We start from the raw sequence: 12516 nt of genomic DNA, 5'->3' as shown, positions 1-12516 counted from the left end.
ACAATATGGTAACCCTATGCTTATCGCTTTGAGCCTTAATACATTTCTTAATCTCAATGGCCTTGCGTTTGTAACCTTTAGAGTCGACTTACCATTCTGGTCTTCTTTCATTCTCCCCCTTTCCTAGAGGTTATCAGAGTAGTCAGCGCTGAACTCTAGTAGAAGCATCGCCATAAATCTCTACTGAATTACAATTAAGTAGAAGTAGCGATTTTTAAGACATAGCAAAACTGCTTCAAATAGAAGTGGTAAATGAATGTCTGAGAAGTACCCAGGTCTGTAGATTTAAAAAGTAGTTTGGACCGAGGAATAGCATATACTTTTAGCAGTAAATCGGAGGTTTGTACTTGCGGAATTGGAAAGTGCATCTTAGGCCCTTTTCATACCGGATTTACGAAACTCTTTCGGTAACAAGTTCCGAAACAGGCGATGTTCACATAGAGAAAAAATTACCGAAACAGTTCCGGGAAAAGAGCGCGTTCATACCTATTTAGAGTTACCGCGAACTTCTGTTCATACAGGTCGTTTTTTCGGTAAATTCGCGGGAAATTATGGCCAGTATGAACGCGATTCTCCGTAAGTGTTGATAGTTACGAAACCATGTCTGTGGGGTGTTCCAGTTGTAATATGCTTGTGGAAAACGACGTGGGAGAGGCATATTCGTGAGATGTGGAGAAGTTGGCTCCAACTTTTAGCTATGGGATGTTGCGGATGTGCCTTCTCAATGTGTATGGGGCTCTATATACTCAATATACCTGTATCAGTAATAGAGCCCGAGCATGTTCCTGGCTTGTATATTGTATTATCAACCGAAGCTGAGAGCAGAAACTGAAAGCCAGCAAAGAGGATAGAGTCCTGGAATGAAAAGAACCACCGATCACATCTGCGTTCGACAAAGTCAGTTTATCTTTGTGATTGCTGTATAATGGTTTGGGTAAATCTAGTCTTATGTACACTGTACAGAGAAACCAGGGAATTCAAGAAATCCGTCAGAGAAACATTTGGTATACTCTGCGACGAGCTTCGAGACCATAACGAAAAGCAGCCAGCAAATTATACGAACTCAATTTCTCTTGCTTGATGAGTAGCTGTCGCTCTTTGGAGGCTAGCCAATGAAGCCAATCGTTTATAGATCCAGGTAAACATCAGATGTATTTTATTTAAGAAGGCAACTGTCACAAGTTGGTGTCTTACAAAAGCCTAGAGGTGGGCCGTGCTATACGGTAAGTCGGCAGTTACGGAAAATAAGAAGAATATCGGCCTGGTGTAAATGACCATAGTAGTCGACAAACACCATGAATACCCCAAAACAAACAAACAAGTTGATTTTAATAAAAATAATTGATGGTGCCTTGTCGGGCTAGCCACAATGATTCGAGTACTCGAATCTGAATCGAGTATTAACTTTAATGATTCGAGTCGAGTACTAAAATACTATTTTTCGAGTACTGAAATTATACTGAAAGTTGATTTACTAACGAGAATTATACCGTAGTTTTGATACTATTTTCCACTGAGTAAGCCTTGAAACCTTGATTGGCTGTGTCGTAACATACGAGATATAGTACAAAGCTACGAACGGTGCTGGAAATAACACATTTCCAAAGTCATGACCATCCCATAAGGCCATAACACTGTCAAGCAGTGCAATGAAAACGGCATGGTCGACAAAACACCAAAGTATCTTTAATGTGACGGACAATAGGCGTTATTTTCTTTGTGGTGGCATAAAAGGTAGCCTACACATTCGAATTTTGGCATAGTACATTGTGCTGTGATGTCATCATGATGATACTCGACTCGACTCGAAGCGTTATAAGTGATTCAGAATCGAATCACTCAGGTTCTCGATTTTGCCCAGCCCTTGTGTATAGTAATATTTTTATATTTGTCATGGCGGAATGTCAGCCAGTTTTTGCGTAGCATACCACTACAAAAAGGTCAGACAAATTTGGTCTTGAATCATTATGTCAGAAAAGAAGTCTGAAAGACCAATTGTTCTTGCCAAGTAGGCTACTTTCTGTCTCAAAAGTAAGACCCAAATTGATGGACAATAGACTTAAACTGGAAACTGAGCAGTCAACACAATGACTTGGACTCGGACTCGAGTCATAAAACCATGACTCGAACTCGACGCTCTGCTCGATGAGTTGGACTCGGATTTGACTCGGTGGTAAATTGAAAATGACCCGACTTGAATCTAGTCAAAACTATTGAAGTGGGATCGACTTGTGACTTGTTTACAACCCTGCTCACTTATTAAGACTGAAATTGCTGAAAATGAGACTAAATTTGTATATTTTTGTAGTGTAGTCAGACATGTACAATGTACATCAACCTACTCATTTAGTTACTTTTAGTTACTAAAACTGAGTAGTTCTAGTTGTGGATTTGAAAAAGTGAATAGTTTATGGTTCTAGTTGCGGATATTTGAAAGTGAGTAGTTCTAATTGCAGATTTTGAAAAGTTGATAGTTCTAGTTCAGGGCCTGCCAACCCGTGGCCCGCGAGTTAAATTCCGAAATTGGTAGTATTATCAAAAATGGAATGCACAGATTGTGAACTTGCAAGGAAAATCAAAAATTTGATTAGTCTGGCCGCAACACTTGATATCTGATGACTGAAATATCAGTTCCGACGCATTGTATATCTATGAGCCAGTCACATTTTGGTAGATCTTCGTACACTACAATGAAGCAGAATACCTTGCGATATATTTATCAAAAGTAAAAACGCTTAGCGCAACATCTTGTCACTCGATTTCTTGCTTTTAATATTGTTACCCCTTTGTGAAAATGAAAGAACGCATAATGTATCAGATTGAGTCTAACTATATATATATTCGCGACCTCCCGTTTGCACTCGCAGAAAGACCGTCGACTATGAAACCTAGGCACAAAATGATTGCTGCATGTTGGACAAAGCTTTCGATATCGATATGTCCAGGTGCCGAATAGTCCTGTCCTTGCAAACTGAGTCCAGCGATATGACAGCAGGCTTGCAATATAGTCAAGTGACAATATTATTAATTTATCAACTTCCAAAAATTTTCGCGCTTGGCGCGGCTAGTGGCCCGCAGAATAGTTCGTCAATCGAATGTGGCGATTTGGCTGAAAAGGTTGGCCACCCCCGTTCTAGTTGCTAGTTTAAAAAATTGAGTAGTTCTAGTTAAAGTTGCGCATTTTGAAATTCCAGTACTTTGTATGAGTGTTGTGGGTGGACAAAAATTCATGATTGGGAGCCAGAGGGTTCCGTACTAGCCTACATAACTGATGACGCAGCCTATCCCTTTCAGCCCCGGCTCATGAAGCCTTTTCCCTCTGCTAAAGCTAATTTCAAATATGTAATATAAATTTCCTTTCTGCTGTCCTTAAAATTCACAATTGCTTTTTCAGAAACACACATGAAGGTTGAAAGATTTTGGTCGACTGAAGGCGCGGTGTTCGGCTTTGCTCAGAAACTGCAATCCGCTAAGGCCAGAATGATACTGAGGATGGTATACGCAATGAAGACAAGACCTGGTGGTGATCCAAGTATCGCTCGCCCAGACGTCGGAAATGCCCTGTGTGACTTCCTCAATAAACAGTGCTCTTGCTTAACCAGATGTGTTTTTTTATTCATGAGAGAAATTATAACTAGATGCACACTTGCACAGTTCCACCTTTTTCATCAGTATCCTCCATCTAGACCTGCAGAAAGATCAGATTAAGTTACACTTACCTAACATTGCATAGCAAAGGAATGACTAGGTTGGAACAAGAAAATGAAGGCATAGGTGAAAACCAAATTATGGCTTGGATGATGTATGATGGTTTACCAGCGCGTTGGTACAATTTCGATTTTGGTTAGTGATTCAGTGGTACAATTTCGATTTTGGTTAGTGATTCAGAGCTAAGGACATCATTCTCTGCTGTGCTGCTGCTGCCACTATCAAAGCAGATGTTACTAAATCCCCTTTTCATGACGGTGACTAACCTACGCACAGCATATCCATGGTTAGAAACTTGCCTTTGATGTAACAAATTTGGTAAGGGTTAAGATCACCTACCAAATTAGTGTTGAAGTCCTAAAGTTTTCAGGCAACTCACCCAATGCTGCATCAATTCATTTGGAGATGGTGTTCTACCTTTTTAGCCGTGCTCTGTTTACAAAACCACAGAAAAAAGAAGCTGACTAGTAGTCAGTGACTACGTATTGTGAGCATACAGAATATAAATCCAAGAATAATGCATTTCCAACACCATTACACAAGAAGATCAAAATGCCGCAGGTAGCTGACCTCGAAATACAAGCAGCCTGAATGAACAGCGCGTTACCGTAACTAAAAGTTTGATTGACAGCGTTCCGGGAACCCAGCTGCGGCATTCGCGTTCATACTCGGTCGGTCCCGTAAAAATCTCCGAAAATAAGCGCGTTCATACCGCCCCGGAAAACCAGTGTTATGTTCACATAGAGAGGTTCCGGTAAACATTTTCGAGAAATGTTATTCCCGGAACCCCGGTATGAAAAGGGCCTTAGAGACTACACCGCAGAATGACTGATGAAGCTACAAATGTGGAAGAACTCATGATATTGTCGACGTTAAGAGATGCAACAATCGTTTTCAGAGAACTTTATTATACGTCCTCGCGGCACCCAGCTTTGACAAGAAGGAACAGGCATTGTCATGGGTTCACCAAGTGTCCATTCCAGCTAGTCGGAACCAGACACTTTGTGGCCCCCACAACACTACCGCAATAGCAATGAACAATTATCACATATACATTCCGAATGGGCCGGTTGCTACACAAATAGGTGTCATTTTCGTAAATATATTCTATTACCGTGACGTAGGGGTCTTTCGATCAGTTCTTATGACAAATCGGTCATAAAGGTACTGCAGGTATATCCCAAAATCATATCTTCTACTTTACAAAATCAATACCATCGTTGGGTACTTTTCCACTGTATGAGCACATGACACTGAATACTGCAAAGACATGCTTTCTCGTTTCCTGAAGTGATAGCAAAGGTAAACGAAAGAAAATATCATCGTGGTCAAATGAAATCTGATAAAAGGCTGACCACCAATTCCCTCCCGGGTGTACAGCAGTGATGTGTGGTCAGGGGAGGCAAGTGAGGCAGTGCCTCACCTGTCTGCGGTACAAGTATGAAAAAATTGTGAAACCCTTCAATGATTATGATGTTCTGCCTCGAAGATCATGAATAACTAAATTTGAACATTTTTTCACCCATCATTCGTAATGCCGAGCAAATACATTCCCTTCGCGATGTAGCTGTAATGTAATTCCCCATTCACACCTATCTTAAATTTTGGTATGTAATAGCTACTCACATAGCCTGCGTTGTTGTTGTTTGTGGCATTTATGATGTTTTTCGACTGCAATGATCATTTACACATGCCGATATCCTGCCTACATCATGATTCCATATCTGCCGACTTGTATCACGGACCACTTCTAGACTTTTGTATGACACCGTTTATGCGGATCAGATGGCGAGGAGCAGCCTAAATAGCCTAAGTGTGAAGATGGCTAATGTGATGAGAAACAGGTCGCCAACTTAATCAGCTAGCCTTGTAGGTTATATATATTCTGCATCCCTCATCATGAATATCACCCTGATTTTCCACAGTCTGAATGATGTTTTCAACAATTTAACTTGACGTTAGCAGGTGACATATTTAGTGTTGTTGATACAGTATCCATTTCAATCGTGTAAAAAAGAAATTGACGAACAAAGGACAATTGAGAATATAAAACCTAAAGTAAAACATTAAATAAAATTACTTTTCGTTTTCCTTTCGTCTGTTTCGTCGAGCAATCTGTCTTAAATAACTGAATATTTCACTGTAGGTAAAATTTTAATATGTGTTGTAGAATTGCAACGGCTAAGAGTGGGCAATTAAAAAAACGCTTTCACCTGCCCGCCTTTTCTTGCTGTTGTTATTTACATATTTGTGTATATTTATCAGTTAATTTAAAGGTGTGTGTGTGTGTGTAGGGGGGGGGTGTGGGTGTGTGAGTATGGGGGAGGTTTGGTGGCTCATCAGCCATGAACCTCGTCGCACTACGTCACTGGGGCACAGTCTTTCACTATGTATAAAATCGGCAGCTCATAGCGTAACAACAATAAGGCACTTCATTTGATTGGTAAATACCGATAACTTGCAAACAGTTTCAAAAACTATCAAAACTACACAGCGATTGTTTACTTTCGAGTTATACCCAAGACTCACTGTGGATATATTCACTATTGATGTTCTATTGCCACTCATTGGCGATTTGTTTTTAAAAATTTTAGACCGTGATTTTGCCAAACCGCACATTGAACAGCAACTTACGCCCGCGACATGCTGAAGGTTGTTTTGACTATATAAATCACGGCTTCTATAAATTATATTTTCCGAGACCCGACTTTACCCATTCCCGCAGTAAGCGGTAACAGGCTCACCGGAGTAACCGTGGCAAACGTGACTGTGATATGTCAGTGGCCGAACACCAATTATCTCTTTCTCTTTAAGTTGCAAGGCTATTGCACGTGTGTACTGGGGGTTTCTACTGAGATAGGCTACAAATTGTCAGTAAAACTTTTATGTAAAATATGATGGAATTCCGTTAAGAAAAGGATAGGAATGAAATTTATGATCGGGTCGGATTGTCGTAACAAATTGTTTGCGACGACCTTATATTGGCTAGTTGCTAACGCCGTATATAGACAATAGACATGCAATATCCACGATTGCGCGAAGAAAATTCTGTACCAGCCAGTAAATGGCTGCATCTATGATTATAGTAGCCTAAGCTATACTTGGAATAGATGTTTTCACTGTCCTCGGCGACCCATACTTTTGAGAACCACGTATGGTCGTATAGGCAGGGTTGCCATCGATATTGATATAAAACGTAGGGCATCCGAATACTCCAAGTATATAGCTGATGAGTAGCTGATGTTTGTCCACTCCTAATATCACCTATTTCCAATCTTTGCGTTAACCGGATCACTACGATGATGTCATATATTTCGCCCAGTCCGGGATCACGGCCTTAGTGCCGGAAATAATTACAAACGACAAACTCTTACACGAGTCAAAAATACGGACGGATGTGAACAATACAGACTATTTAGTCTTATCAGACAACGCTATTTAGAATGAAGAGAAATGTGAGAAAAACGGACGTACGGCAACCCTGCCTATAGGCACAAACTTGATCTGTTTCAGAATACGAAATCAATATTTAGGTGGCTTCATCTGGTTACTTGGAAAAAGCAATAACATTAGAGACAAATACGCATCTCATGAATTTGGAATGTTGTTCCTCACGTTGTGTTATTGTATCAGGAACGAATACATTTCGGAGGATGCAGCGATCGAAAAAGAATGCTCTTCTCTACGTCGCGTTCATATCTATATATTATATACATCATGCATATAGTGGCGTTAGTCCATTCGGATCGCGCGAGTCCCCGTCGAGGGTGAACCCATGACCACAATTACAAAGTTCACAAGATCTGTCTTTCGGTGCTGCGTGCATCGCGGAATCAAAATCTTTTTCCAGCTCGTAAAAGCAACAACCACCATGATAGTGTTGACGGCGATGCTTCCTTGAAACAAGATATCGATGAGCCATACGTCTACAGATCCTTTGAACGCACAAAGACCGAAAGTTATGATATCGGATAACGCGCAGACACACTCGCACGACAACGCCCGGATTATAACCGGTTTCAGAACGACTCCTGTCATTTCTACACTCTTGGCGTGTTTTTTTAGGAGCTTTGCGAATGGGTAGATGAGTAGCGAGTGGATTACCGACGAAGAAAGAATACTTGCCATCAATGACATCGAGGGTGGGGCATTCGACGCGATTATTATACAGCCCCGTGGCGTCATAGAAAACTTGTAGACAGTCGCGTAGATGCCAGCGTTAGCGACTGGAAATGTTACCAAGGTGGCGAGGGAAATCCAACTCAGTACACGCATGTGATAGGGCGTGGAATACTTCAATATCGGTTCCGTAAGCAATGATCTTTGACGCATCCAAAAGACAAAGTACGACGACATAAGCGCGACTCTGCTAAGAACGATTTTTGAATACTTCGTGCTACTGCAGAGATGAGGGACTAAGTGACTGACGAAAACCTTTTCGAATATATCAACTGCGAACTCGCACGCTGACAAAATAGCGCAGCAGAGGGAACAGAACTCTATCAACTTCTTCGCCTGTGAAGTTCTCTTGTGAGCGCTGTAACACACGTACGACCTGCCGAGCGCGACCCCAATCCAACATGTCACGAATAGAAAGAGTCCTGACGTGCAAGACAGAATCATCCGGTCTTTCCAAATTTTGGCCGCAGCTTCCACTTCATTCTCTGATTTCACACCTGCATATGCCGACGTAGTGAATAGACCTGATTTGTTGCTGCGTTCCGTCATGTCAAATCCCGAGGGCGATTAGGAGTACAATTACAGAACTTATGGATTAATACGATTTAAGCAGCGGTAGTCATGCTATATTTGTAGTGACATTTTTTTTTTAATTTTGGGCGCAAACGGTTCTCTCGTGTGCCATAGCCTCACACGAGATTATACGCTGTCGTAAAGCGTCTGACTGCTAGGTCGGCTGATTGCAGAGGTGAAAAAAGTAACAAAGCATAGCTGTACTTTTTTGAGGATAGGTTATACTCAGATAGTTGTTTTATATGCTCCATTTATGGTTATTGTTTTAGGCTACGTCCACTTCTGTTATGAAACATAATGCACTAACGTTAGACAATGTTTGTTTTAAAGAGTAGGAAGTCGTATTGGGATAGGTGGTAGGTTTGCTTTACAATTGACTGGAATTGCTGTTGATGGCTGCATGATTATAATTCCGTAAATTAGTCCTATTTGTAGTGCTGTTTGTGGTTTGTGGTGACACTTTTAGCCGCGGGCCACATTATTATGTACGGCCGGAAACTCTGCGGGGCGCTAAATATCACGTGGCGGGACGTGTTGCCCGTCCCTGGCTTACACGGATGAGATGGCGAGGATGTTGCCATCCCAAATGTCCTCTTTTTGGGAGATTTTGTCCTCTTTTTTGAGAATTTTGATTAAATATTGGGCAAAACTCGACTGAGATACAGTAATCAGCAGTAAGTAATGCTCAGGCGGGTATTTCTGGAGCTGGGCTGTAAAGTTGACCCTTTTATTTAGTCAACCAATTGAAAATGCAAAAGAAAAACTGTATTTTGGGCGCTGAGCGTGAAAGTTGACCTTTTTTTCAAGTCAACCGACTACTATGTGGGAAAAATTTACCATTTTTTCCAGATTTACCTCCGATGTTGCAAGTCTGGAAATTTTAAAAAGTGTCCTATTTTCAGATTTCCAAAATATCGGAACCCTAGATTAGAGCCCTTCTACATTAATCGCGATGATGCATCATTCAGTTTCAAAACTGCTAAAAGTATGCGATCCCTGGAAGAAATCTACGTTTTGAAACTATAATTTGGTACATGAGTAGGAATACTTTTCTGACCTTTTATTATCTTATCTACTTCTACTTGAAGTAGATTTGGCATGTCTTGGGAATGGCTATTGCAATTGAGTAGAAATTGACTGTGTTACTTTTACTTTTTCGTCTGTTACTCTGTGTCAGAAGATGTATAATCAAGTCGTATCTGATGTATTCTATCTTTGTTTGATGTTAATATCGTTGCAGTAATTTACATAGCTTAGCGCATATCATTAGTGAATGTGGAAATATTGTGCGTCTGTGCCAATTAAATTGCCAGCGCGTATTAGGCTCCCGCATGGGCGAGTATACTTCGTCCAAATAATATTCTTGTAGTGATCCTATAGCCATTGTGACCCTCATCCAAGCATCCATCGCAGGGACATTCGAGCTCTTTTCACGAGCTATTCGACGTGGTCAAAGTAACCTATAAGACTCAAAATCCTGATTAAAATCACCTTTCAAGATGCCAGATGATAATTTAAAATACGTACATTTGAGATATCTGACGCAACATAGTGATTACGTCGTATCAAGCATAATGTTACTGAACAGCCGTAACGGTCAACATCAGCTTGACCCTCTTGTCGTAATCATGCGGTTAATAATAATTGCATGTTGAGTTGACAGCATGTATTGGTAACGAATTGTTACGCTACAAAATTTCGGTAAATGTCAGTCAATATAACACCGAGATGAGAAATCCTTCTAATCTATCATTCAAAGCGAGGGTCTTCTGCTTCTTCCATGCGTGGGGTTACCACAGTGCATCGAGTTATTTGCGTGATAAGATGGCTGCAGTTACGGTGGATGCCCTACCTGCCACATCCTTGCTTCATTACCGCGTGCTTGGAATCGGCATTGCATTAATACAAATCTAAATCTCAATAAAGTGTGGGAGGCGTCATTTTTATTATGGCGCACCACTCAGAACATGCTTCACAGTTCACACAGACAGCAATGAGTGAATGGACCAGTTCACAAAATAAACTTACCATCGACTGCGGTAGTCATCCGTGGGGGGATAGCGAAATGCCGGGCGTCAGCCCGGGTTCAAGTCCCGCTGTCGGATATTATTCTGGGCTTCTCGTCCCACATGTTGCTGTTGTTAAGACCCGATGAAGAACGAAAGAAAAGCAAGAGGAAGAAAGTGCGACTAAAAAGAACCGCGAATAAAAAATGAACATGAAAAAGACGATGACATCGCATCGGGCACTAGACCAAGGTTGATGCCAGATCAAGAAACAGTAGCTGGCCGTCTCGGCACCCTCCTATCTGTTCATTACATCGCATTGAGTCTTGTATATCGCATTTAGTGAGTGTGTTTGGTAGACGAAATATAATCTGACGAATAAAATACTTTGTCAAAGTAATAAGTGACAATTTAAACTTGAGACAAGCAACCGCAACCAGTGATTACGTTGGGACATTGCATAACATCAGTTATAGCGATCGATTCGGTCACTTTTAAAAATTATATCTGTAATATTTGTTGTAATCATGCGGTCGGTAATAATAATATGTTGATCATATATTATCAACTTATATATCTCAACTACAAAAGCTTCCCGCAGGACAGTTAGTAGTCTCGCGACAACAAAGCTGATTTTCTCTAACCTCATATAGCCTACGCGTTCTCGAGATCTCGACACGTTTGGTTAGAAATGAAAAGTGTTATGAAATTTTGCGTTTAAGTCCTTTTATCGTAGGATTGCTACGGAACGCCGTAAACGGAGGGCCAGGCCAGCTCATGGAGCTCACTGACTTCGACAAGAATTGAAATGGTCATTTCACGTCTCAACTGGCACAATGAATCCCACAAATGTTATTGGGCGGGCCATTGAATGTAAAGTAGGCTAGACTTTCCAGTTTCGATAAACCGATGTAACAAAATTGTTCTCCATCTTCCAAAAACTATGACGAATTGTGATACTTCAACAAAAGTTCTAAAATGGCTAAACGTCATTGAATTAATCATATTGAATAGGGTTACCATATGTCCTACTTTTTCAGGACATCGAAAATGTCTCAGAGTACGCCTAAATGTCCCCTTTTTTAGAAATGCATCCTCCTTTTGCTAATGGACATGCTCAGGCTCACCTAAAAAACGCCATAAAGGACACGAGACCTGAAATGCGGACGTTAGAGCGTGCCATTCGGGAGCAAGACTGGAGAAATTATATTTTTGTTTAGCAGACACCAAAGCAGTACCGTAAAACAGTGAGTAATTATGGAGTCGAGTCGGAAAGCTGACCGTTTTTTTTAGTCAACACAACATGATTTCCAGCACAAATCGGTACAGTATTATCGGACTTTTTATGATTTGTAACAGGAGGTGTCCTCCTTTCCGGATTCCAAAATAGGGTAAACCCTAACATTGAGCCCCTTTTTTCAACACGACAAACGCGTCATCTATACGTTGCGATAGTAGGGTACATTAATAGCCGATCTGTACTAGCGAACAATTTCTTTCCGTGAAACCCCACCTATCGTATTAGATGTAAAGTCGGCATGGAGTCGAGTGGAGATCTCGAGGCAACAACCATCAACTTGCTTGCACATGATGTTATTACAACTGAACTCGACATCACCATGCATCTTTATAGTAGTTTGGCGAAAATAGATTTGGAAAAGGCGGAGTGGAAGACAGCTACCATAAGGTGCATCTGCGTAGGCCTAAATCTCTATATGGTTGGGACATGGGACTTGACATGAGTGAACATGAACACACCCAATATATCTTGGGAGCTCGGGATTATTTTGGACGAATCGTGGTCGATGTTAATGATATATCGAACGAGCCACGAATGCAAATGTCACCACAGAGAACATACTCACCGGCTTAGAAATTCCCTATCTAGTTCGCGAGCTTATGGTACGTCGATCCACCCATCCATAGTGTTGGGCGTAACGGTATGTCCGATTATGGATCTTCAGAACACCAAATATTCGAGGTCGGAGTGAACCAGTACGCCTACCGCCCTGATTTCTCCATGTGGCCTATGTGATCTCTCCAGCTATTA

General features: G+C 41.2%; 1 protein-coding gene and 1 long non-coding RNA gene across 2 annotated transcripts; one reads left to right on the top strand and one right to left on the bottom strand.

Annotated features, from left to right (window-relative positions):
* The first annotated feature begins 369 nt into the window (after positions 1 to 369).
* On the top strand, positions 370 to 3603 carry LOC145434519 (uncharacterized). The gene is made up of 3 exons (XR_013913434.1): positions 370 to 897; positions 964 to 1138; positions 3395 to 3603. It is a non-coding gene; the product is annotated as an uncharacterized LOC145434519 (long non-coding RNA).
* A 3228-nt stretch (positions 3604 to 6831) lies between these two features.
* Positions 6832 to 8479, bottom strand: LOC145459588 (uncharacterized). The gene has a single exon (XM_080338181.1). It carries the CDS (start codon positions 8434 to 8436, stop codon positions 7441 to 7443), a length of 996 nt encoding a protein of 331 aa, XP_080194307.1. The 5' UTR covers positions 8437 to 8479; the 3' UTR covers positions 6832 to 7440.
* Between the last annotated feature and the right edge of the window lie 4037 nt (positions 8480 to 12516).

This window comes from Botryllus schlosseri, chromosome 2, assembly GCF_051294905.1.
Source record: "Botryllus schlosseri isolate E-star chromosome 2, Bs_hap1, whole genome shotgun sequence".
NCBI classification, from domain to species: Eukaryota; Metazoa; Chordata; class Ascidiacea; order Stolidobranchia; family Styelidae; genus Botryllus; species Botryllus schlosseri.
This window is presented reverse-complemented; position numbering and strand designations above follow the sequence as displayed.